This window comes from Aythya ferina, assembly GCF_964211825.1.
Source record: "Aythya ferina genome assembly, chromosome: 6".
Taxonomy (NCBI): Eukaryota; Metazoa; Chordata; class Aves; order Anseriformes; family Anatidae; genus Aythya; species Aythya ferina.
Genome location: NC_140303.1, coordinates 27,433,346 through 27,459,750, shown reverse-complemented (window position 1 = coordinate 27,459,750; position 26,405 = coordinate 27,433,346). Strand labels below are relative to the sequence as shown.

At 38.2% G+C, this 26,405-nt stretch overlaps 1 protein-coding gene across 1 annotated transcript in view; it reads left to right on the top strand.

Moving 5' to 3' along the window:
• SLC49A4 (solute carrier family 49 member 4) overlaps positions 1-26,405 on the top strand; it is a 63,921-nt gene that overhangs the window by 23,650 nt on the left and 13,866 nt on the right. The window contains exons 3-7 of the mRNA XM_084524852.1: positions 2,765-3,033; positions 8,758-8,887; positions 14,067-14,175; positions 14,828-14,895; positions 19,201-19,328. Of these exons, the coding sequence (XP_084380978.1) occupies positions 2,765-3,033; positions 8,758-8,887; positions 14,067-14,175; positions 14,828-14,895; positions 19,201-19,328 (704 nt within the window). The remainder of the gene's footprint in view (positions 1-2,764; positions 3,034-8,757; positions 8,888-14,066; positions 14,176-14,827; positions 14,896-19,200; positions 19,329-26,405) is intronic.

The following is a 26,405-nucleotide window of genomic DNA, read 5'->3' as shown; positions in this document are numbered from 1 at the left end:
CCGAATCACATTTTGAATCTTTTCCCTATCTCTCTAGGGAAATGAGTTAAGGATATGTAGATGAACAATACAAATAATTCTTTTTCTCAGGGTTAAAAAAAAAAAAAAAAAAAGAAAAGAAAAAGCTTAATTCAAACCAGTATTGAAAAAGAGATAAAATAAACTTTAGACTGTTACATGTAAAGTTGTTTGAAGCAGTCTGTACACCAGTGGCAATTTAGTCCGAAAATGTTTTTTATTAGACGCAACATGTTAGATTTGAAAAATTAGGCAATATGAAGACAAGAGATGCTCTGCCCTGCATGATAATGTCAAGCTTGGTAAATGCCAGAAATGCAGATGGAAAGGCAAATCAGAGCAGACAGCATACCACACAGGCTAGGGCAGGGGAGAGCAGACGAGAACATCAACAGCAGAGGCCTACAGAGAGACAAAGCTAATCTCTTTACATGAAAACACTAAGCAAAGGCAGAAAAATAATGTACAATTTAAGTTCTGAACTACAATCCTGCTTTCTCCCTCTGGATCTGCAGAGTAAAACTAACAGATGTGTTTCCCTCTGGTATTAAGTATAAAGGCCTTTATGTTACAGAGTTTTATTCAGGTATGGAGTTGGATATCAATAATGTAAATCTGAAGTGTAAGTACATTAAAGGAGTATTTATAATTCTCACAACATATGACTTTTTAACAAAACTTTACTTTTTCTACCAGAAGATACAGATACAGAACCATTGTGTTTTTTTCTGGTTTTAGTGTGTTTTATTTGCCCTTAGATTGAATTGCCCAATCAAGTGGGCATACCTGAATTAAAATGGTATTACCGGAGTGAACAGAGGTGTTAGTATAGCACCTATAGCTGTAGAGGTTATTTTGTATTAACACATTTTTCCTAGCATACCGTAATTTAAGTATTAAATTCCCTTTGGAGCAAGACAAGTAAAATTGTGGTATTTATCTCACTCGCTACTGAAATGCAGCTGTTTCTAGGGATGCAGAATAAAACTGCAAATACCCTGGAGCAGGGTTTTCCCATATAAATATGGGAATAATTTATCACAGGGGGGAAAGTAGAATGAATATACCAAAGTACACAAGGTACTACTTGTTCTGTCCGAAGTATGCTGGATTGGAGAGTAACTGTATTTGCGTGATGTGTCCTCCAGAAAACTATACCAGAGTATTGTTTAGATAGTGCTTTTTATTAATTTTAAACTATTTCGTTTGATTATACTGGGGGCCACAGTTTAAAAAGCAGTAAAAAGACCTGGCCACATCTTGGTGATGTCCAGCTGAAGCACGTCATGAACAAATAGTAATGAAATGTATTCTTGCTAGGTGAACTTTATATAAAAAGAAAAATAAAAAAAATACAATTGCTTATGTAATTGCTTACAAGACTGGGTATTACTTTTGTCCTAGCTGGGAAAGCATTTCCTTCAAATGGTATGTGATAACATTTTTTTCTTCGCTGTATATTTTTCATAATTTTTTCTTAAAGACTTAATTTCTAATCAACAGAGAATCAGTAATATTTATCCATTTTTATTACAAGCTAGCTTGTTAATTTGATAAAGAGTCTGTCAGCATTTCTTTTGCGTATTTTGTCCCATGGTGTGCTTTAAAAAACTGTTGTCATGCTGTATATTATTTAGTCATTTGTGGCTTGAAACATTGCCTAAACATTGCTAACTTGTTGTTTCCCCATTTTCAGGCCATAGCTTTTTATGTCTGACAACTCAAGTCTTGAGCAATAACATTGGGTTCCTGCTATGCATTGAAAAACATCACCCATTTAAAAATATCATCTGCCACCATTTTATTGCACAACGGATAGATCTACTTTGTAGGGTTGCTGTGTTTTGTTTGATTTGCTAGCTGTTTTTATATAAATTCCCAAATGATTTTGCCTTTCATGGCCGATCACTTTTGGAAAAGTCAAAGTAGAAGGTTTCTGGCTGAATTACACACGTAGGAGAACCTTCAAAAAGTCCTTTCTGTATGTGCTTATTGTACTAATATGAAGCCAAAAGTTGTAGGGACTTCAGTGCTTAGAAGTAGCATCTCTGTTTTGTCACCAGTCTTATCTGTTAAATCCAATGAGTGTGAAAAACAAGAAAAATCTGGGTTTCCTTGGCTGTTTCAACACCATGTTGAGAATGGCCAGATTGCTGCAGAAGATGATTCTCTTGGAAACCTCAACAGCCTGGCCTCCTCATCTGTAGGCACATAAAGCTCATCTGCGTGTGTAAATAAAAATAAATAATGCAGTGAAAAAATATGCAGAGTATTTTTTGCTGAAGTGTTTCAGCTTGGGATCTGACGTAACTAATTTAAATCTTCTGTGGGATTTATGCAGGCAAGGGGTCAGGTTTAAGATGCTTGTAGTTTAAAGCTTTTCTGCTACTATTCCTTTTATACTTTTAGATCCTATCATGATACCTTTTCTTTTTTTTTCTGCAAAGAAAGTTCCTTTTATTCCCTCTTCCTTTCCTGCTTTGAAGAGAACATTTGCTTCTCCATTTATCTGAGGTAATGAGAACAGAGTAGACCTGGATTCTTTAAATCAGTCTAATTGGGCTTCTTTTAGTGTATTGAATATTCTTTTTTTTTTGTTTTGCACAGGACTTTCATTTCTTTGTGCCGTTACTCCATTCCAGGCACTCAGTATCTTATGTGCAATTTTTTTTATATATTTTTTTTTTTTACTTTTTAAACAGGCGATTATCATCCAAATGGCTGTCATCTCTATTCTCTGTTCCAGGCTGATTCATGGAGGGCAGCTGTTAAATGGCTTGGCGGGGCCAACTGTGATGAACGCAGCACCATTTCTTTCCACGACGTGGTTTTCTCCAGATGAACGTGCCACAGCAACAGCTATAGCATCTCTGCTCAATTACCTGGGTGCTGCTGGTGCGTTTTTAGTGGGACCTCTTGTAGTGCCATCTCCTAATGGAACATCTCACCACCTGCTGGTATCACAAAGCAACACTGAGCACATCAAGGACCGCATTGAGGCTGTATTGTATGCAGGTGTGTTTAAAAAAAAGTTAATTATAAAACATTTACATACTTGTATGTTTGGTACTTGTGAAGCACTACCCTCTAGTGGCTGGTCTGCAAAGGAAACGGTAACTATATTGATGGTAAATAATGAAGTGGTAAAATGTTCTGCCATCAGAAGGGTTCACTTTTTCCCTTTTGCGTAGCAAAAATTATAAGGTAATCTTTCGTACAGACTGATTCCAAGTGAAGAATTTCAATTGTTTGTATCAGCTGATCTTAGGAATAACATTTTCTAGGAGAGCTTATACTTGCCCAGAGCTTCCAAACTGTTGATCACTTCTTGAATTTTCATTAAAAAGAGAAGTCTCCATGACAGGTTGTTTTTTTTCTTCTGTTTCTGTGAGGACAGAAATCGTATATTCCAGCATTAAATTATATTCTGCATTAATTCAACCTTAATTTATGACTTGCATGTGCCTTTCAAATGTGATTAGATTATTAATATCTCAGAATCTAATACTGGAATTAAAACTCAATCTGTTTCTTAACTAAAATTTTGGTTTTAACTGAAACCCTCTAGTTCTTATGTGGCGAGGAATTTCAATGAAGTGACAACAGTTTTGGTGCAAAAAAACACTGATATAAAATTCACCCGATATAATGTAGTTTTTCTTTCCTTTCTCTTTTTCATGCAGTGGCTTCACAGCTCTTCGTGTCACTTACAAAAATTAGCAACACTCAGCAGCAAGCTTTAAGTAAAAGAGTTCCCCAAGTGCTTTAAGGGTCTGTGATCTGATTTTTAGTTGATACTAATTGGTATAGCATTGAGAGCACCTAAACTTTACCATGTTATGGCATTTTTTTGCTTATAATTCCAGCCTCAGAAATGTAGCTAAGGCTTAGTCCTATGCATTCCAGAAATCTTAAGGTGTATGTATATTGTGTAACTCATAGTTTATGGGATTGAGTTAACTGTGATCACTTATTTCTGGCTGCTATTCTTATGGAAATTTTGTGAAGTTAATACTTGTATTGGGTGAAGTCCACTTTATTGTAAATTTCAAAGAAAGCATAGTAGAGCCTGGATCCTGTTTCAGCAGGTAGTTGACTCTTTCCTTTCAAATACTTCTTGCTGGACTCAAAGTTATTGAAACAATGAAATTTGGGTTTGGTTAGGCTCTTATCAGAGATAAATCTGATGTTAGAGCCCCAAAATTTCATGGAAGATAAGGTGACCAGTGGGAAGGAAGGAAGAAAAAGCGAAGTAGAGTGAGTTTGTGTCCTGCTGAGCAGCAGATAAAAGAGGAACAAAAATCCAATGATTAGAAAAGTGCTTTAACCCACTCTTTCTGGATTTTCCGTGGAGCAAGAAGAATTCATTTGCCCTAAGGAACTACAGTTTTGTACCTAAAACCCCTTCCTTGAGCCTATTAGCACTAAAAATGTTGCTTTCAGCAGCCCATTAGGTTCACTTTTTCTTCTCTTCTGTTCCGGGAAGCTTTCCTGAGTATTTTCTTGAGAAGATGGGAATAGATCTTGCTTGCCAGCAAGGTTCAGAGATCTGTCTTGCTGTGCAGTGTTTCAGCACAGCTTTTTCTGCCTTTCTGAGTCAGCAAGGACTTAAAAACAGCCCGTCCTGTAAACCTGCTTGGGATTGTTGGTCCCAGCATAAGATCATCCTACAGCAGCTCTTCAGTTTCTTAGGATGTGTGTTTTGTGGGGCAGCTGTAGTTCTTCCTTTGTTCTAAGTGCTTTTAAATACATAGCTGGGGTTCACTGTGCAGCTGTACTTGCAGTGTTAGCTATGTGTCTCAAGGGGTCTTTCCAAGATCCTTTTGTTGTTCAGGCACTGAAAAAGAGATGGTTCCTGAATGTCAGCGGCCTGTGGAGAATCACTGAGACAGTGGCAAAACATTCAACTGGTTTGAAATTGGCAGGAGCCATCCCAAGAGGAGGTTGCTTCATATCCCTTACAGGATTTGTTCCATCACACCTCAGCTCCCTTTTTCCCAGGAGCTCAAGAGGCAGCTGACCCTGCTGCTTATCTCTTCTGTGCTCTGCTGTGCCAGGTAGGCTCCAGAGATAGAGGAAATTCTGTCCCGTGGTAGGTGACAACTTGTGGTGGGTACCTCATGGTAGTTGTACAGCTCTGTCCACCTGTGGACCACAAAATACCTTATAGGTTTGGTAGGGTATTATTCATCCCCTTAAATCAGCTAGGCAGAAAATGAAAGTCAAACAGTCTTCAAAGGTAGTAAAGGTGTTAGAGAATGGGACAGAACAAGGAGCTGGACTCAAGTGTCCCACTTCTTTAGGAAGTACAGTAGAGCTTGGTATGACTTCTCATTTAAGGTGCTGTAGGAAAGCCAGTTTCATAGGACAGGCACTCTGCGTTCTTGAGTGTTTTGTTTGTGATGGAGCTTGTTGCTGTTGCATGAGGTACTATTAGATAAGCAGCACCCAGAACTTAGTTATTTTTAAAACCCTAATAATGTGAATTGTTAACTTGGGATCAGTAGCGTGACAAGTGTGTGCTAATTTTCCAAGGACTTAACCTCAAACATGATTACGAAGCAATTGCTTATAAACCCATTCTGAAATTGCTCTGTTAACTCCAGTCTCTTCTGTGTTTCATTAAATTGCTGTTCCTGTATCTCGGACATGGACTAAGAGCTCAGCTGAAATATCAACTTGTTTCTGTGTCATCTGTGTTTCTACACATTCCGGTTCACAGCTGAAATAGTACGGATGTAGCAAATCAGGATTGAATTGTATTACCTGTATTGCTTAAGGAAGCTCGAACCACTCTGGACTTGAGGCAGAGCTTTTATCTATGTGCTTTCCTAAATATTAATGAAAAATCACCATTTCTTACAAATTTTTGCATGTATGCATATATAGCTGTGTGTAAAGTACATGTGTGTATATAAACATAAGAAAAACAAAGGGGTAAGGAGGGCACTTCACGTGTGTGTGTGTGTGTGTGTGTGTGTGTGTATACATATATATATATATGCACATATATATGAAGTGCCTTCCTTTACCTTTCAGGAGAAGGTGAGGGTTTCTTTGGTTTCGGGTAGGATTTTGTCCTGTAAATAATCTGTCTTTCAGAAGGAAAAAGACTTGTATCGAGGAGGCTTGTATCTCTGTAAACCTCTCTTTCTCTGTTTAGGGCTTACACAGCCAGCAGGAGTGCCTGCTTCCAGGGCTATGGTGCAGGCATCTCTCCACATCGACATTCACAGGTCACTGTGGCATGATATCCTCATTGCTTTTGTGAGACATTTCAGATTCATTCCTCAGCAAAACATATACAGCGCTCTATTTCTGCACACTAATTTATGCTGACTTGCCCAGTTCCAAGTGCTTTGCTGCATCCTTTGCACTGTTGAGAATCTGATAGCTTCTGTGGAAGAGCTCCTCTTTCATGGCAGCAGCTCTCTTGGTCTCAAAACATAAGATATAGGTCAATATTATCTTTTGCCTTTTTATTCCTTGCTTGCAATCTAATATTTGTCCTGGGAATGTATTTTTCTTTACCTAGTCTGGTACAATAAACAATGATTGTGTTGATGGTAGGCTTCTTAATGAAGAAGCAATTCAAGATGTAAGGAATCAAATGCATTTGGCAATACCTGGACTTTTAGTAGAGGTGCAAGTGTGATACACAAAGCTAAGATGGCAATAAAGACTTCTATTTTTAAGTAGAGGGAGCTACTTTGGCTTTGGATAGGCTCCAAAGTGAATTCTGCTCTTTTTCTTTTGTGCACGAGGGCAGTGCTTGCAAGGCAAATTCATTAGCCTAGGAAGTATAACACTGGGAAACATTAAAGAGCTGCAAGATGGTACTACAAGGACTGCATGCTGATTTTAATAATTAAAAAAAAAAAAAAAGTAGTTACTATACTGCTCCTACTGCAGTAATCTGACTGGCATGAATCTTGAGGTGGTAACCCTTAGAAGAGGCCCCAGATGAGCACCTGTTGTAAAATATTACCATGACTTAGAAAAAAATCATCAACCTGTTTTATATTCTTTGTAGGAAGATGTAGCCTTTCACCTTATGCCATTGCAGTATAATAAAGTTAAATAATAAGCACCTTAGAAAACCTCTGTTTTTACGTGATCACATTCTTATTGGCTCTACTCATCTGCAATCTGAAATCTTCCTTTCAATATGTTACCAAGTGTGGATGTGCATGTACCTATAAATCTGTATGTAGATGTAGGACAAGGGGATAAAGAGTCTTTGGCAAGCCTTGGTTCCCTGTCCAGTATCATCCTATAATGACAGAGCCTCTCATCCTTTTCTTAGATATGAGATAACCAATTGTGGCCACTTCTTTATTCATTGCTTGTGTTCTCAAAAACAATGCACAGGAAGATAGAAATTCATCTATCTTCCGGAAACTAGAGGAGTAGTAGAGGGACTGCAAGGGCCTTGACACACAAAAGCTGTAATTAGACCACAGCAGGGGAAAAGAGACACCACACGGTTCAAAAAGAATCCTTTTTGATTTGATCATGGAGACTAGCATTGTCACATTTCTGGTATGCTTTCAAAATAAATTTAGGGTAGATTATTTTTCCCTGTAAGTGTTCATTTCCCATCCCAATCTACAGCTGATCCTTTAACACTTAAGTATTATTTACTTTTCAGTTTCCTGAACTTCTTTTCTTTTAGTTTAGCAGAAAAGCTGGCGAAGTGCCACGTTCATATTGATTTATTAAAAAAGAAAGAAGAAAATGAATGCAACTGAGTATCCAGCTCTGTTGGAATTTATTTGTGGTGTTGGTGAACAATTCTTTGTAATATGATCACAGGTTCTTTTAAGATAACACACTTCAGCTATACATTTTTCTCTCTGGCAGCAAAGAATCTTGTTTTCAAAGAGGACAGCAGTAATATTTTGGATTGAGGTCTGTGGATAACATGATCTATGTTGTAAAAGGCCTGTAAAACAAATTAATTAGACTGAATGTGGATAGAGTTGTTTTTCTTCAGAATGTCTGATCTTGGGGCTTGCTGACAATTTTCTGTGAAGTGCTCATCCCTTTGCAGGGTCATGTCCAAATTTCTACTATGAAATGTTTTGAAGATCTGGAACACCTGCTGCTAAACAAGAGGAGCATCTACAAACAGCTGTATTCTTTCATTTTTTCCCCATATTACCTCCGTTCTCTCTATTCCTAAGCAATGGCTGCACCTATGCTTTTCCTTTTATATTCCATTGCCATGTAATACTGTTTGTATCCAAGATGCTGCCTTGGTTGACCTTTTGTTTGCCTTCATCATCCTGTATACCAAGTAATTGTCGTTCCATGCCCTGGGGCTTCCCCAGTCCCATCTGTTTAAAGTCTCTAGCACGCTGTTACCTGCCTTGCATTACTTCCATTGCAAAGAAATGTGACCGGATCTTCATAGTTCTCTTTAAAGAGAAAAAACAAAAGCTTGCCTTTTGCTTCACCTAGTTCCCCATGTGTGAGCCTGTTGCTCTGCAGCTCTTTTCATTGGAATTGACTGCCGGTATTTCTCTGTCTCATTGATTCTCCATCTCAATTTGAAATCTTGCTTGGGGAGTGGGGGTAAAAATCCTTCAAGTTATGCAGGTCTGTTGTCAGGAGCAGTAAAGCACTTGTGGTAGGATTTATGTATTAGAGGCTGGCTGATAACAATGCTGTGCTGAAATAAGTCTTTCAGTGCTAACATCTGTTCTCTGATTTGTTTTTCTTTGCCCTCTTGTTTAGAATTTGGAATGGTTTCCTTGATATTTTCCGCAGCATTGGCCTACTTCCCCTCACGCCCTCCATTCCCTCCCAGCGTGGCTGCAGCTAGTCAACGGCTTAGCTACAGGAGAAGCTTTTGCAGGCTTCTAAGGTAGGTCCTCATTTGGTTTCCACTTGAAATATCAGCACCTGAATAAATAAACACAAGTGTGCTTTAATCTTCTCATCGAACAAACAAGTTAGTTCGTAGTGCTTTTAAACAAAATCAAATTAAATATTAATGCTGAGACATAAAAGGATGCTAACTGCTAAAAAGCCAACATTAAATTTTAAATGGGAATATGTCAAGCATTCTTGCCAGAATCCTTCTGCACCAACACTGCTGTAGTCATCCTTTTAGCACAGCTTTTCTTATGCTACACTTCTGTTACATCAGGTTATACAAAATTGTTAACAGTGCATTGTGCTGGGTGTGAGATAGCAGTTAACACTGGGCGTAACTAACTATAAAGCTGCTTTCTTCCATGCTTCTTACACTGGAAGGAATTTGGGAGTTGCTTACCATTCGAAGAAGTATACAGCTGCTTTCATTCAGCCATGGGAGCAATGAATGAAGTATCTGAAACCATTGTATGATCTATTAAATCTCATTACTCATATGTTAAAATATAAAGTGGGGATAGGAAAAGTCTCCAGATGCTTCCAGACATGTTCAAAGATGTGATAGTTTCCTTGATTTATTTTAAAAGAAAAAAGGTTATAAAGAAAGCAACATATTCAGCTTTACAGCTTCTCTTTTGTTGTCTGCTTAGATTGTTAGCTCTTTTGGTAAGACCCAGTCCCTCCCCTAGTGTTTGTAAAATGTCTTGTGTGATAGGAATCTGGTATCAGAGCAACTGTAATAATAATGCTGAGTAAAATAGTGAAGGCCTGTGCCTGGTACCTGATAATGCGTAGAAGAACTTCCTGGGGCAGAAAAGAATTGTGGTGCAGAGTATGGTTGATTTCACTTGGGAGCTTCAAACTTTTACTGCAATTGTTTATTGTAGTAATGTAGTTATAGGAGCTGAATCTGTTCAAAATGGTCTGCTTAAATCTTGGTAATTTTAGATCTTCAGGCATTTAGTTGCTACAGATCTATCGTGTTCTGTGCTTTCTAAAAGTATGTGAAGGGCCAGAAAAAGCAACTTAGCCCTTTTTTTTTTTTTTTTTTTTTTTTCTCTCTGGTGTTTTTGGAGAGTTTTGTTTCAGTTTGGGGGAGTAAACTGACAAAACACTTGCTTCTGTGCATTCACCCTGGAGTAGGCTGGCAGCTGGGAGAAGGTGTGAATGCAGCTGGCTGGTTAGTCTGCAAAGTGACCTACTCAGGATATTAAAAAATAGCAATTCCCATAAGGACGCTTAGCACACACAATGATGCTGTTAAACGCCCAAGCTGGTATGTGCTGAGACCCTGCCTGAGGGCTGTGTTGTAAAAATGTTGCTGTCAAACAGAAATCCAAACAGCAACTGACTCCACAGGTGAAGTGTAAAATTTCAGTTGACAGTGCTCCATTTGGGAGCTTTATAACTATTACATTGCTTGTTCAACATATTATAAATACTGGGCCTGTGATACTGGTACAGGCAGGAGATAAGCAGCAAAAGTGGCTTACCATTCACAATCAACAAAGCTTAGGAAAACAACCTGGACACTTAAATAATGAGCATAGTTTATAGCGTTTCCAAGAACCATGAGGGTTTTTGCTTAATTGCAGTCAGGTAGATCCTTCCCTCCCCTCTGGTATTTATGCATTCTTCCATGCTACCCCTTATCAAAGGTACTTCTTCATTCCTCTGTACATGAAGCAATCAACAGTTCATCGTTAAAACCACTTATCTTGGGGAACCTTTCAGCAACAATCCATCAGGCAAGAGTTTTTTATAAAAGAAAATGGTATCTGCTGTACTTCAAGAGAAATCCATCAGCTGGTTCATTAGGCTTCTGAGCCCTGTTCCCTGCCTAATCTAGACTTCATAATTCTTGGCAAAGAGGGTCTTTCTTTTGACTTAGTCATGTAGGCTTAAAGGTAATCTGCTGATGACTACCAGGAAATCAGAATTCCTCCTTTATTGCATACTTACCCTCTGGTGTGAGAACTGAGTGTGTAAGAAATTCAGGATGTGTGTGAGCTGGTCGACTGACTTCACCCAACCATGCACCAAAAAACATTCTTGAGAACTGAGGCTTTCATCACTTCCCTCTTCTCTGCTCTAGGCTTCAGGTATTTTTTATTTTTATTTTTTAATTCAAACTAAAGCTGTGCAGCATAACTTTACCATTGAAGTCATGGACCTTTTCCCTTGGGTGCCAAAGGGATCTGTCACATCCTTGCAACTCCCACACTCCTTCGTGCCTTCAGGTCGTTGAGCTGTTGTCTTCATGAGCTGCTCCTTGCCGAGTTGAATTTTATAGGTCTTCTTAGGGTCAAGCACCCTCTGTAGGCCATTTTTAGGGGAGTTGCTTAGGAACATGGTTCCTTCTCCAGACTGGGAGGTTTCCTGCTTCTGACAGATTATAACAATTAGCTGATCTCTGGTATCAGGAGATAACCAACTCTCTCAGCCTGCAGTGGGAGTCGACAGATTAGTCATGGCTTGGGAGCTAAGCCCGATTCTTTTAACAGTCTATTACACAGTGTGATGGGTGTACTTTGAATTTCGATTTAAAAAAAAAAAGTGCTGTGCCCTTTCTTGGTTTCTTTGGTGCAGTGAATATGATTTTTTTCTTTATATTTCAAAATATGCCAGAAATTTCCCTGGGAAAAATTCTAATACAAGTAAATGGTTTGTCTTAACATTTGTCTGAGGAGAACACACAGTGATTTTAGCTTTTAAGTAATTAGATGCTAGTAGCCAGTTACATGCCTTTTATATCTTCAAGGGGCTGTGTAAGCCGTTTTTCAAATTTCGTAGCAAGGTTTTTGTACATCATTACTTCTTTCATGAAAGTTTTACATGACATCACCATCCAGGCTGAGAGCTGCTCGGAGTGTGCCTGATATTAATAGGCACTGTCAAAGTTATTCTGAAAATGTTGACTGACTTTGACAGGGCTCCCTTCCGAACCAGCCTGTTTTATGAATTCTGGTACATTAAGCAGGATTCTGGGGGGGGGGGGGGGAAGAAAAAGGGAAGGGAAAAAAAAGCAGAAGAAAAGCCAATTCGTATTCCAGGAGAATGGAGCCTGATGCTGATATCCTGTCATAAAGGCTGATATGATGGAAAACAGTGTGGGTTCACCAGTTGATGGTGTGACAGACAGCTCATTTCTCTATTTTCAGTGGAGCAGTTGCAAAATTGCAAAAACAAATATAAGTTGCTGAAGCTGTGAAAAGTGGAGCTGATGCTTGAGATGTGTTTCAGATGGCTTTAACACTTAATGCAGACAATGCTAGCTATTGCTGGGCAAGGGGACAAAGTGACATCTGGTGATGGGTGTTACTTTGCCACTGCATGCAGCCTTGTCCAGGTCAGCTTCTTTAATGTGAAGACTAGGCAGGGTGGCAGCATGGGAGCCTCTGTCACTGGAGGATGTCGTGATGCAGAGCTGGGTCTGACACTGGGACCAGGAGCTGCACGTGATGGAGCAGCTACCCCACATGCCGGTCTGTCTCGTGGCTGGAGTTAGAGAAAATAAACACAGCACAGGAGATCTGGGTCAAGTAAGTTACAAGTACTTACCCTGCAGAAGCAGCTCTTTAATGAAGGTGAGGTTCAGACAGATACCCAAAGATTTTGAATAATGAGCAAGTGTTATTTTGGAGCAGTGCTTTCAGACTTGCTCCTTCTTTGCAGTCTGTAATGTGGCTATATAATGTCCATGCAAAATGAGTGTGTTCCTTTTTATTTCCTTCTACAGGTACTGGAACAGCTTTTACATGGGTAGTATTAAGTAATATCAGAACACCTACCTTAAGAGAGATGAAAGAGAGATGTTAGGATGACACAGGATACACTAGCATAGGAGTACGGCATTCTTAAAGAGAGAAAAAAATTGTTGTCTGGAAGACAGCAAATGCATTAGCATTCAGAGAAATAGGAGCTGTGTGTGGAAGAGCTGGAAGTTTGGGAGTTGTTTTTCTTTGCATTAAAAAAAATAATAAATCTGACATGAATGATTCTGAAAGAGGAGGATATGTTCATGTGATATAAATCTGTTATGCAAGATGAGGATGTGTGAGAAGAACAGTGTGCAAAAGAGTGCTGGCAGGGGTGCTTTGAATCTTTGAGGGGAGTAAAACAGTGTAAGCTGCAAACCTCTAAATGTTTGGGAGAATTTTTTATTTTGAAACTCTTACCTTCCCCCTGGCTTTCATAACTAGGTGCTGTTAAATTGCTGCTGCATACCAAGGAACTGGTACTGCTGATCAATATCAAGTTTATATAAATTGTTTGGGAAGAGGTGTGAGGGGGTGCGTTTTGTGGTTACACAGATATCCCTTGGGATAACCTGGGAATTGCCATAACATCTTTTCACTTAAAAATGGCAGTGTTACAGGGTTCAAAGCACATTTTCTGTTCCCAAATGGAAACATTTTATAGGAAAAGTTAGATCCCCTTAGCAAAGGTGTTGCATTTAATTTTGGTTGTGGTGATGGCTGCAGGGAGGGGGGATTGGTGGTGTTTGTCTGCCAAATCTTGTTTAGCTGTGTACAGTGATGATAACGGCACAGCTTTGATGCTTTATCTTCACCAAATACTAAGAGTTGGATAATTTTAATTGGGGATAAAAGAAAACATGTTGAGTATTTAGAGCAGACTATTATACTTGTCTCTGTGTTTTGATAGCTCAAACTGTCAAAATTTCCCACTCTTGCAGTTGTGCATGCCTTATTCCCAAAACCTTCCCTTTCTAAATTGTTTTTACTTTTTATTTTGTGAAAGTATGAACCTCTGATTTTATACTTGAAATATGCTTTTTGTAAATTGAATTAGTGCTTATTGTTTCTAACATGCACTTAGGTTAACTGGGTTGCCCATGCAAATGCAGAACTGCTTGTGGAAATGAGAAACATATGAGCCCAGCATGTTACCAAAAGTCTTTGAATGTAGAGACTGGCTGTTTTAAATACCACAGTGCTAAGGCAGTAACATCTCAGCCACTGGTATTTTAGTGACATGTCCGGATAACTTCATTGTTTTTCCTGGCTCACTCACTCTTCAGAACTCTGCTATTTTTCTTGACGGGCAGAATATAGATTCTAGGGTGCAATTTACTCTAGCAGCTAATCTTGGTGCACAATTTCTAATATAAGCTGCAGCTAATTGCATATGTTTTGTCTTCACAGCAATTTCCGATTCTTGATGATTGCTTTAGCCTATGCTATACCACTGGGTGTTTTCTCTGGCTGGTCTGGTGTTTTGGATTTGATATTAACGCCAGTTCATGTAAGCCAAGTAAGTATCTCCTGACTGATAATCAGCAGCTATTTTGTAAGTGGCATGTTTTTATTCTGCACTAACATACAATTTTATCAGGTTTTTATGCTTAAGCTGCTGTTAATACATATGGACCACTTTTCTCCTGAAATTTTAAACAAAATAATCTATAGCTTTCAAGCTGTCACGATTCTTCCTGCTGACTCTCCACTAGTGTTTAGTAGTTTCAGAGCTATATACACCTTTTGACAAGAACAAAGAAGCAGATAAACAAATGGGAGTGTTGTTGGCTGCTGCACCTTTAGTAATAGAGAATAATGTTTACCAGGTGAAAGGGATGAAGTGGAGGGGGAAAAAGAGGATTTGTAAGCTTTTAATAGAGTACTATAAAAATCCAGAGGACATTACTCATATGATTGTATAAATAGAGGTCACATTTAGGGCACAGGCTTTTTTGGTCATGCTTTCCTCCTAGTGAATTTATTTCCTCTTAAATATCCTAAAAAAAAAAAAAAAAAAAAAAGGTCTAGCACCTCAGGTTGTTTTTGGGGGAGGGGAATGGGGGATGCCAGCTAGGGTTGCTAGCATTTGTGCACCCTTTGTTTTGAAAGTAACACCTTAACTTCTGATTCTCTTAACTTTAACACATTTCTTACTTTTTTTTTGTCAGGTAGATGCAGGCTGGATTGGATTTTGGTCTATCGTTGGAGGTTGTGTTGTTGGCATAGCAATGGCAAGGTAGGAATAATTGCATCCATTTCTTCAACCGTGATTGTCATTTAGCGTATACTCTTAATAATATAACTTGTTTTCTCTCATCTTTTAGATACATGAAATGGAAAATGCATAGTTCTGGGGTTATGATGTGTTTCTTGTGAAGCGTTGGATTTGTATATTGTGTTACTGCTCTCTGGGGGTTGCGAACTCCACACACTTGTGCCTCAATTCAACAAGTCATACCGCTATTCCTGACAAGTGCTTCCCATCCGTTCTTTTCAAATGGTTATTGTGAATTCAGCTGCCTGGAATTAAGGAGAACCCATTATAGCACATTTGGAAAGCATTGAAGAAATAGTGTCTGTCTCCTTCCATCAACACTTTTGGGTGTATTGATTCCTGAAGGGATATTGAGACTGTAGCATAGGCAGCCTAGACACAGTAATGGTATATTCCACTGCAGAGTCTGTCTGTTTTGACAGGTTGTTGGATTTCTGTATGGTCTTTTTTTGTTATGCTGTTATGGGTTGTGGTATAGATGTACTTATGCTTTTCCTGTATCTAGACACAGCCATTGTAAATGCTGAATGATATGGGAAGCATGAAAACAAGGAATGGGTTACCTTCCAATAGTTTGTTATCCTAAAAGTTGCAGATGCTTAAAACCACTGCTGTGGGTGACCTAGATACATCACACAATGTAACAGGTGGCATGCTGACTTAATCCTTTCCATAATAGGTTAATTTAATTTATTTGTGATGTTTCAATAGTAGAGGGGCACCCTTAGCAGCTCGCTCACTTTTGTTAGGAGAGAACCTGCTCTCTCAATGCCAACGTGCAAATCTCAAGCTTTATGGTAGATGAATTTATTTAATATATTGCTTGCGTTAAGATTCAGGAAATGCTGAGTCTCTACCTTCTTCAAAATTGATTTCAAACCTTGTTGAACACTAGTACTTTGTAGCATTCAGAGCTTTGCTTTTGAGTAAATTAAAAAAATAAATAAATACTAACAGTCTGTCTCCAAATATGTCTTTCCAACTTGGGCAATATACAGTTCAAATGAAAAGGTTTACACACAGAAAGCGAGGGAGATGGTGATTTGTCACTCCTGATGGATGACTCTCCCTCTTAGGTCTATTCAGCATTTATCTGTGTAGGGCAGAATCAATGACGAGTCTGACTGTAATCTGCTGAAAGTTGTAATTAGGAAAATTAAGTAATGATTCTTGTCAAGGGTGACAGGCTGATGTATTTCAGTGTCAGAACTGTGATTTGCCAAGCAAGCAGCTCTCTCCCTTAACCACTTTTTAAGAAGCTGGATTTTCTTCTAATATTTTTTCTACAAGTTTATCAAAGAAAAATTGGTATAGCTTATGAGTTTACTCTTTCAATTTCTGGCAATGCAAATTCTGCCATTTAGAACAGTAACAACCTGGGGCTTGCGCTGGAGCATTTGTTCCTGCACGTCACAGGAGATGTTAAATCATCTATATTTAAAGTAATGCCCAGTTTGGAAATTCATTTATCTATCTCATTTTCCAAATGGTGCCAGTTTTTCTCAGCACAATATATAAATCCTCCTGCTCTACACCTACTGCTTTCCCAATAGCCGTGAACTTAGATATGTTTAGCTAATTTGTGTGATGCATTTTTCTAATTGAAAAGCTTGAACTATTCTGGGCAGCTGGCAGGTGTTTTACCCTTTGCTGGCAGCTTTCAAACGATACTGGCTTGAAGAAAAGCAATGTCAAAGAGCGACATTCATATTATTGCATGGAAACATAAATCTATTCCCTTTTCTTAGATTTTTTTGGTCACATTTACTAATGATCACAGATATTTCTGGGGTTTTGTCCTTCACAGTTCCATCTTTCTTTCTGCTTTTAACCTGCAGCGTTAGTCAAAATGCTGAAACTTCATGACATGGTGATAATTTCCTTAGCAACAGACAGTGTTGTCAGCAACACGGGGTTGTGATTTTAAATGTAGGATCCAGCCTAGGGCTGATTTACTGGGTTACAGAAACCTGCTACCAACAGTAGACTAAGAGATCTGTGTCCTGGGGGTGGGAAGGGTGAACATACACCTTCTTTCATGGTGTGCCTGCTTTGGCAGATGCAGACATCCCCATATGTGCTAGATGGTGAAAAAGATTTAAACAGAAAGAGAATTTTGGAAGTGAACACAGGAGTTAAAGCATTAAATATATATATAAATATATATTATTATTGGATTGAAACCAGCATTTGAGAAGTTGATTTGCTTTACAGTCTTCTTTATTATTCTGTAACCAGACAAGAAGCAGAAAGTGCTCAATTACTAATTTCAGGCTAGTTTGCCAAGTTATTTTTTCCATTATTTCTATTGCTGGCTAGATTCAATAGCTGATAAACCTTTCAGTTTGTATTTGACCCTTCTGGATTCCTGTGATAGCTGAGAGCTCCTTGGAGCACATTACTACCAGTGATATCCAAACCAGGTTATTTGTGTCAAAGAGAGTTGCAGCAGCTCAGTAAAGATAGATATTTGCTCCACTGAATCATCTTGAATGGTTTAGGTGGGTGTCATCCTCCCATTCCCACATATCCCTCATGGTAGGGTAGAAATACAGGATCCAGACCTGTTGTCTCTGAATGTCCCTCCCTGAAGGCTGTTATTTTTCACTTTCCAACATTAGATGAGATGTGCATAACTGTTCTTGCCTTTAAAAAGAGGGAATAGTGATGTTGCCTGCCAGCAGACAACGTAGGGAGTCTCTGTGGAAGATGTCTAAAGCTTGCACATTGAGAAGCTTTGAAAATTGCTGATTTTGACCCCAATGATCCTGAAGAATAATTAAAGAAACTGACAATCTACTGAGAAGAAGTAATCCTGATTGCTGAATTTGAATTGTCAGAAAAAAACAACAGTAGCAGCTAACCCCTGTCTATTAGGGATTAATGCAAAAGCCACTTGAACACTGCAGTCATAAACTTTTAAGATTATATACAGCATTTATCTCCCTCTACTGCTTATTGAATTACTTGCTGCTAAATTCAATGTGGAATTAAAGCTCGGGGAGAATCAAAATAAGAGGAAAAACTGATATTTTTTTTTTCTTAGGATCTCATTACTCATACATCTCTTACAGTGTATGTGGAGCTAGGATTCCTAGTTTTCAAAATGTTGGTAGTGTTGTCTGTTTTATCAAGTAGGCTGTGGTATCTGCCTGTGAGGTGATCATAGTCAAGGAAGAAAAGGTAATTAGCTGACAGACTGGATGGATTTTGTCATCAACCAACGTAAGAGGATTGTGCTGCCATTAGCCTGAAAGAAGCAGGGGAACTGTAAGAGGGACTATAAGACATTCTTTAAACATACGTCCAGCCCAAAGTCTTATCTCCTAACCTGTAGAAAATTACTAGTGGATAAATCACATAGGCTTTCATAGTATACCTGTTTTAGTATCCAGGTTGAAATCCCATTTGAAAAGAGCAGTTGTACTGATAATTATGCCATGTGAGTGTAGTTCAAATGCAATATGTCTCCTTGAAAGAAAAATTAAAAAAAAAATATGGCAAAAAGGCGGTTGTACCATCAGGTGGTATAAAGATCACGTTTACCTATGTGTAACAGACTGCCCACAGACTTGTGGAGATAGCCTCACCCAGATTCACACTGAGGCATGTGTGTAGGAGGGGAGTGGCATGAAGATGCATGGTTTCTGGAACATTTCGGACATTTCAACCCAAAACAGCCACTGGCAGAGTGACCGTATGTGTAAAGAGTTCCTGCTTTGCCTAAGCCATTGAGAGCTTCATTACCAATCTATCTTAGGGTTCAAAAGTCATTCCTTGTTATCTTCCATCTAGGGATTCTGGTATTGGGAGTTCTGTCATTTCCCATAGGAACGAATCATTAAATTTAACTGTGTCTTGAATGAAATAAATCATCCTCCTCATATGCTAATTGTGCAGTGTGTCTGCCAAGGGAGACAAAGCAGCGGTGTAAGTAGTGGTGTGATATTGTGTCCAACAAATGCAGGCGGAAAAAAGCCCTTCTTGTATACCAAGTGTTTTCAATTGATGTCTTGAACATTTTTCTGTTTTGGTTGTTTCGTGACAGCTAAAAAATCTGTGGCTCTTCAGCTTGACAGCTAGAAATATCATTGTTCTATAAAAAATGTTTTATTTTCTATTTCTGCAAATGAGAAATGATTTTTAAATCATGTTTACAGTTTCCAAAATGCCTAATGAGAATTTAATGAATTAATTGTGAAGTGTTACATTTAAATAATATGAACAATAACATTTTTACTGCTCTGATCTGTGCTTTTATTTTAGATTTGCAGATTTTATCAGGGGAATGCTGAAATTTATACTACTGCTGCTTTTATCTGGAGCAACATTAGCATCAACCTGGTTTACTCTCACCTGTCTAACTAGTGTCACTCATCTGCCTTTAACCACAGGTACTGACAAGTATTTTAATTTTTATTATTTATAATTGGTAGCACAGGTAAATATTTGCAATCTTAGATCAACTATATTATAACCTGGTTTAGTATCTTTAGTAATATAGTAATTTTACCAAGAGCAAACGAAGGGTTTAGAAAACCTATCTGAAATCTCTGTAGCATCTTTTTAGTAACTTCATAAAAAGATTAAAAGCAAAAAATCCCACAGTAGTTATGACAACATAGAGTATATATTTAAGATCTATTCTGGGACTGAGTGCTTTTCTGTTTTGAGTGTTTTGGAATAACAACGGTGAGAAATAAAACAAGAAAAATCCTATGAATGGTAGTAGTGTTGCATATAAGAAAAAACAGTGACATGTCTGGCAATCCAGGGTTTTGAATTTTGCATTAATTATTGGAAGCGTGTTGTAGTTTAAACCAAAGTGAGCCGTGGTATTTTCAGTTATCTATCTCCACATTGTGTTGACTTCCCGCCCCGTCCCCCCCCCACCCAAGTTCAGGGAACAACTCCAGACCAAAATTAACTCATCCTGCACCTCAAAAGGATGGGTGAAAAAGCTGTTGGCAGAAATGGAGAAAAAGATGAGAGCTCAAGCTTCCAATGGGCTGTGCCTTTATTTGAAAACAAGCACTGCTTAATTTTTTTAAATCTGTTGTTCACCTTCCTATCTGCACCAAAAGATTGATATACCTGTGGTCCCAAGAGTTTCATTCAGCAGAGTATTGAGTTGCTAAACTAAACCATCAGGATTTAAAATATATATTTAATAATTTCATAAAGAATTATGTAATTCTATTTTAAATATAGTGCCATTTTTGTGATATGCAAGTATACATGTTATAGGAGAAATATTATTACCCCCCTGTTTCTAAGAAAAGTTGTGGAAAGTAGTCTATAAAATGCTGTTTTATTCAAATTAACTTTGAGTTTCAGTAAATGTCCTTGGCGCATTGCGTGTGTCACAACTATAAACTAGAAGTGCATACAGCAAATTGAAATACATGATCAATTCAGGAGAAACACCATCTGGATGGTGGTTGGTCAAATTTGTGATTTATCTTGAAATTTCAACTTTTTTCAAAAATATTTCCACTCAAATAAAGCTGAACTTAATAGATAAATCAGACTTCATGGTGGCTATTGTCATAATAAATGACTACACTTCTCTTCTCCATCAAAGATAAAACAAATGCAATAAAAGCTCTCATTTTTTTGTGCTTGTCTGCTTCATCACTACAAGCTTGCAGTAACGTAAATTTTTACAGTGACTCTATCCACTGAATTGATGCAACAAGCCAAACACATAAATACCCCTTCAAGTCTATGCATAAGAATGAAGCAAAGAGGTTTCAAGAAGTAGAAGTCATTATGTATGAACTCACCAATGATCCAAAACAAACCCAGTGGAACTGACTTTTACTCTGTTAAAGTACTCAATATGCAATATAGGTTCCATAAGAATTCTTATTTGTTTTCAGGTATTTTTGTGTTTTTTGAAAGATCTGCCACTGTCGAGGCATAAAAGTACTTAAGGTATTTAGTGTTTGATAGGAAGTATCCTGAACTAACATCCCTTGATAAAAAATATAGGGATTGGATTGTTCTTTTCATGCATTTATTGTTTGTTCTAAAATGGATGGTTCCTTAAATTGAGTTGTAAATTATCTTTTAGAGTTTTCTGTCTGTGCTCTGTATGTAACTGTAAATGTTGAAAGCTTTCCTATAAAACACAAGGTTGTTTTGAATAGAAATGCCATCAATACGGTGCGTTCCTCTTGGGGCGAGGGAGGGGGAGTCAATCAAGGCGTCAGGCATGGGGCCTCAAGGCCTGATGTATAGCTACCAAATAAGATTTCCTTTTTCTCCTGTGTCATAATATTTAAACTTCCTAGGTAGGCTGGGGAGGTTCCATATCAGCCTTTTCTCATTAAAGTTCATATAAAATAGATGCAATGCGCCTGTTTAATTTAGATCCTGGTACACAGAAAAGCAGTGGTATATCTCTATGAAATACGCTGTTATGGATGAAAACACACAAGCTATTTAAGCTAATTTATGGGACTTCATGCTAGATTATTCCTCGACATAATGATGCAATATGATGATGACCTGTGCATTCCACAGTAATTGGGAGAAATGGTACGTTTGAATTGATTTTGATGAGCTTCTTTCTTTTTTTCTTCTTTTAATTAAAAGTTTGGGATGTAGAATATATCAGCCAAAATACAGGAGGTCAAATGCAGGCCGTTGGTTAGTGGCTTTGTGAAGTGGTTTGACACAGCTAGTTCAGTTAGACGTCGCTCTTCGTACTCAGCAGACCTGATGGTGGACCTCTAGGTAGTTGTCCTCTGGGTGTTTTTGTATGGTTAGAAGATGGGAGCAGAGCTAAAGCAGCCATCATTGTGGTGTATTCTTCTTTGCTGTTTTTTTTTTTTTTTTTTTTTTTTGTATGTGTAGTCATTTGCTTTTTTTTTTTGCTTGCTTTGTAGCATTAGTAGTAAACACCTATATAATGCTTTGTATCCTAGAGCTACTTTGCAGGCACTGCTGAACACCTGCTGCAAAGCAGGGTTTGTTATGTTACTGAAGACAACAGGATTTGATGTAGCCAAAAAGTTGAGCACAAGTGTTAGGGCTGGCAGTGCTGCTCAGCAAGGGATGTATTTTGATCCACACATTCAAATACAGAGGCAGGGCAAACAAGGTTCAAAACTGACCCTTGTGGAAACTTGTGTGGATATGTATACCTTTGATCTTGTAAGGATGTTTCCCCTTCCAACCATGCTAGCTCCCATTTCCTGAGGAGTTGGTTTTCCCCCCTCCTCTCTTGTTCTGCCTCCAGTGTGGTACTCCTGAACATGTGGTTTTGTGGGGCAAAAGCTGACAAGCACTGACACATTCAGCAGTGTCTAGAAACTCCTGAAGTAACCCCGTGACCTGGTGGGAGCTCTTCCATTCTTCCATACAACAGGACAGTGATTTTGATGAAGAAGCAAGACATCTTGTGCAGGTTGTTGTACTGGTCCAGGCATTCAGAAAAGCTTCACCCTAGAGATGAAGTCAGGTTAGAGATCATCATCCCCTTCATCTCAGCTGATAGCTGACTGATCCACAAATAACGTTTGCATTAATAGGTAGACCTTGCCAGTGGTTTCCTGAGGTCCAAAAATGGCCTTTTTCTTTAGTATATGGCTATCTTGTGGTATACTTGCTTGTTCCACTCTTCTGAAAACCCTCTGCCTGTCTCATCCGGTCACTGGACTAAGCCCTCACATGGGTATGTTTGCATACAGGCATGCTTTTGGAATGCTAAGACGACAAGAGTTTGGGCAATTATTCATCATAAAGGAAGGAGAAGAAAATCTCTAAAGACCTTTTTTTAAACAAACAAACACACAAAACCGCTTTTAATCACTGTATTTTGTAGCAGTTGTAGTACTGTCTCGTTTAAGTAGTGGAGGAAGAATTGTATTTGAGAAAATGGTCACAGCAAAATGTTTTTTCCTGCACTTCCATTGTATAATACTCTCCTAATTCCTTGTAAATAGGCACAACGTCATCTAAAGATATTTCCTTCAAAATGTAATTACTTAGAATGGAGACCTTTAATGCAGATATTAAAAATCAATGACTGCATTGTGTTTTCTTTAAATGATACTGTTTAGCATTGTTTGTATTGTGTCATGCATGCATTGCTCTGCATTACCATAATATGCTTGGATTTTCCTCCTGCCACAGTGAGACAAGTTTTCTTGCACTTGCTGACTTCCTAATATATCTGTAAAAGATTTTATGAAAGTGTATTTGGAGTCATGTATGAGCCATAACTCCCAGTGTGTGTGGGGGGGGAAAAGCAAGGCAGTAATGATATAGTGCTGTCATAGCTACTGTATCATCTGTCTCAGACACCTCTCATCAGCTAATCACAGCTCTTAAAAACCCCAGGTTCTGAAATCAGTTTACATTTTAAGCAAGCTTGAATTTTCTTTTAAGAAATTTTAATTTTAATGTATATTATTTGCATTTTTCCAGCAAGTTTCAAAGGTAATTTTATATAGACATTGAGCATTAAAATAGTTTTCTCCATTGAATTCCCAATGCAGCTGCTGATCTGTTTCTCTGTGCCAAGTCCATTGTTAGTTTGCTTTGTACTGAACTTCATTATGTGAATTTATGTACAATGGGATGCTTTGACCCAAAATAATTGTGTAACGCATTGTAACGCCAGTTTCGGTATCTTGCCACTTTGTATAGCTGGTAGGATCTCTGGATACAAATGCTAGCATTTTCCAAAAATTGATATGCAGCACTAGTTGCTTGCAGCTCAGATTGAATGTTTTCAGCATAGCATATCGAGAATATTTATGAGCTAATATTCATGTGAGCACATTCAGCAGAATTTTGCTTTACAAAATCTTCAGTAGTGCTGCATGGCAGATACTGAGAATACTGTGGCAACTCCACGAGTTGATGACTATATTTAGGTTAAGCAGTTTAAACTTTTATTTTCAGGTTCACCAGATAGAACATTATAAACACATCTGTCTCCCCACCCTCATCTACAAAGCGCAGAGTCGAAAAAGAGGGATGCTAATTATTTAATACTGATTGTTTTATTCTTTGAGTTTAATTTCTGTACTATAAACAAGATGTGCTTAATAAGTATAAAGCGTGCTGCCTCAGAGGATAAAAATGGTGGCCTGAAAGCGTGGAGACTTTTTTTCTCTCCTAACTTTAGCGTTAACCTGTTTATGGCTGTGGACAAATTGTATTACTCCACTCCTGTTGTGCTCCAACTCATAAGACTGGAATAATGATCTTTGTCTTCCTAATGGCTTCTGTTTCTGTAAAACCACGATTAGTTTTGGTCTTCTTTTAGCACTCTTCTAAGGGTTTTAATTGAAAGCAATTAAAAAAAACAACAGACAACAGTGTTAGAGGTAGTGTACAAATTTGGGAAGAGTATTTCAGGGATGAATATCTGTAAATCTGGCCACTGTAAATACCCATCAAGAGGAAGCCTCAAATATTATGATTTCTAGTTATATTCTTCTCCCCTTTTTTCTTGGGGGATCACTTTCTGTGTGATTTTTTTTTTTTTTAAGTTCTCTAAAGTTAATACTCTGCTTTCAAAGCAAGTTCTACTTGTTTTTCCCTTGAAGTATATAGAACAAATCCAATTTGATCAGATTTTTGGTTACATTTGTAACTATCTCATGAGATAAGAATTTGATCAGCACATGCTGGGATGGAAATTTATGCAATGAAACATATTGATGTTATAAATGCACAGTACAGGGACATCTTTCTTTTACTGTTTTTTTTGTTCCTATAAGTGAATTATAGTAAAAATTGCTGTCGTACCTTGAGGCAGTCCCATTTCTCATGGAAAAAATTGAGGGGGACTTCTTCAGTGACTGTTCTTACCTTGGCCAGTAGCAAGAATTAAGTCATAGGGAAGTTTGTTTCCACTTTAGCAGACTTTAGGGAATTTGATAGGAACGGATTTTGAATTGTTTAGCTCAGTCATGGAGATACTGGAAGTCCACAAAGCATTCATCTGCAGAAGGCATTATCCTTTCATTGTGGCATTTGGGATGCTCTTATAATCAACAATAATAAAATGCTCTAGATCTCTGTAGGCTTCACTTTAAATTATATGCTGTGCCCACGAGAACATACTCAGTGGTATTTACTTCTCTGTTTGTTTATATGGAATTTGTACGAGTCCTGTTTCAGTTTGTCAGAGAACTATTAAGAAATGTACAGTATTCAATTGTTTCTGGCAAAGGACTTTGGAAGCAGATGCTGTACCGCTTCCTTGCACTCGACACTGCTCTGGAGTATCTGCATTTCTCTAGGAAATTTATCTGCAAAATACTTGTGTAATGAAATAGTAATATTTCATAGTGTCTGTTAGAAATCAGCCAAGATGCATGTGCCAATGGGCTGATAAGAACCACTTAGATTAGTGGAAGTCCTTCCATTAATTTAATTTAGTTTCGGATTTGTCTTTGAAGTTATAGATTAGTGATGGTGCAATTTAAAAGGAAATTTGTAAACACATTGCAGGACATTCTGGGAAACTCTGGGAGCTGGTTTGAATGTCTGAGAGGGGCTTGAGACCCCGTCTGCTGTGTTGGAAGCTCATCTGAGAACAAACAAGCGTACCCTGTCATTTAAATCTCTTCCCTGTTCTAACTCCTAATTTGTTTGTTTGGTTTTGGTACAAAGCTCTTGTCACAGCAGGTAGCTTGAAGAAACCAGTCTGTTTTGGGATACAGGCATCTATTTGCCATCCTGGAGCTAAAGATCTGCAGCAGGTGGGAAGCCAGGATGGAACCTATTTTTTTTTCTCCTTTTAGTGCTAAGCTACTCTGGCAACATCAGCCCCAAATCAGCACCTTTACTTCTAATGGTAACATCCACAGTGATGTTATCAAGGCACATTTGGTTCCTTGCTTTCTTCCTGGCAAAGAGAAGGAAAATAGGCACTGGGGAAATAACATAAGCTGCATCACACCCCAAGCGGGAATATTACGTGGCTAAAAGGAGTTTGAGCCTCCTACCAGGGCAGCTCCAGGCCAGTTCTCTAAAGCAGCTGTGCTTTGGATGGGTGTTTTGCATTTCCTGCTCCTTTTGCAGTGGCCATTTGGTGAAATAGCTGCTTAATTCACATACAGATCTTTAAGATGTGACATCAGTCGAAGTAGTTTAAAGAAATCCAGCCCAGTTCACTTACTCATGGATGCCCACAGCTGTCACTGTCTATGGTGCACACCTTTCCACAAAGCTTCACAGACAGTTAATTCCTTTCCCTAAGAAAAAACAATCTTTTTCATATTAGCAGCATGACATACTTCCCCAGCACATGCTTCTACCCAAACACGTGCAAGCTAGTTGTCCTTGATAGGCTTTAGGACATAATATTATAATATTAATAATAATATGATATTAGCTTCTTGATAAATAATCTTTTTTTTTTTCTGGTTGTTCTTGTCAGCACTTTCAAATCCTTATATTCATTTCCAATGGCTGTTGTTGAGATTGTCTTAATTGAAAAAACA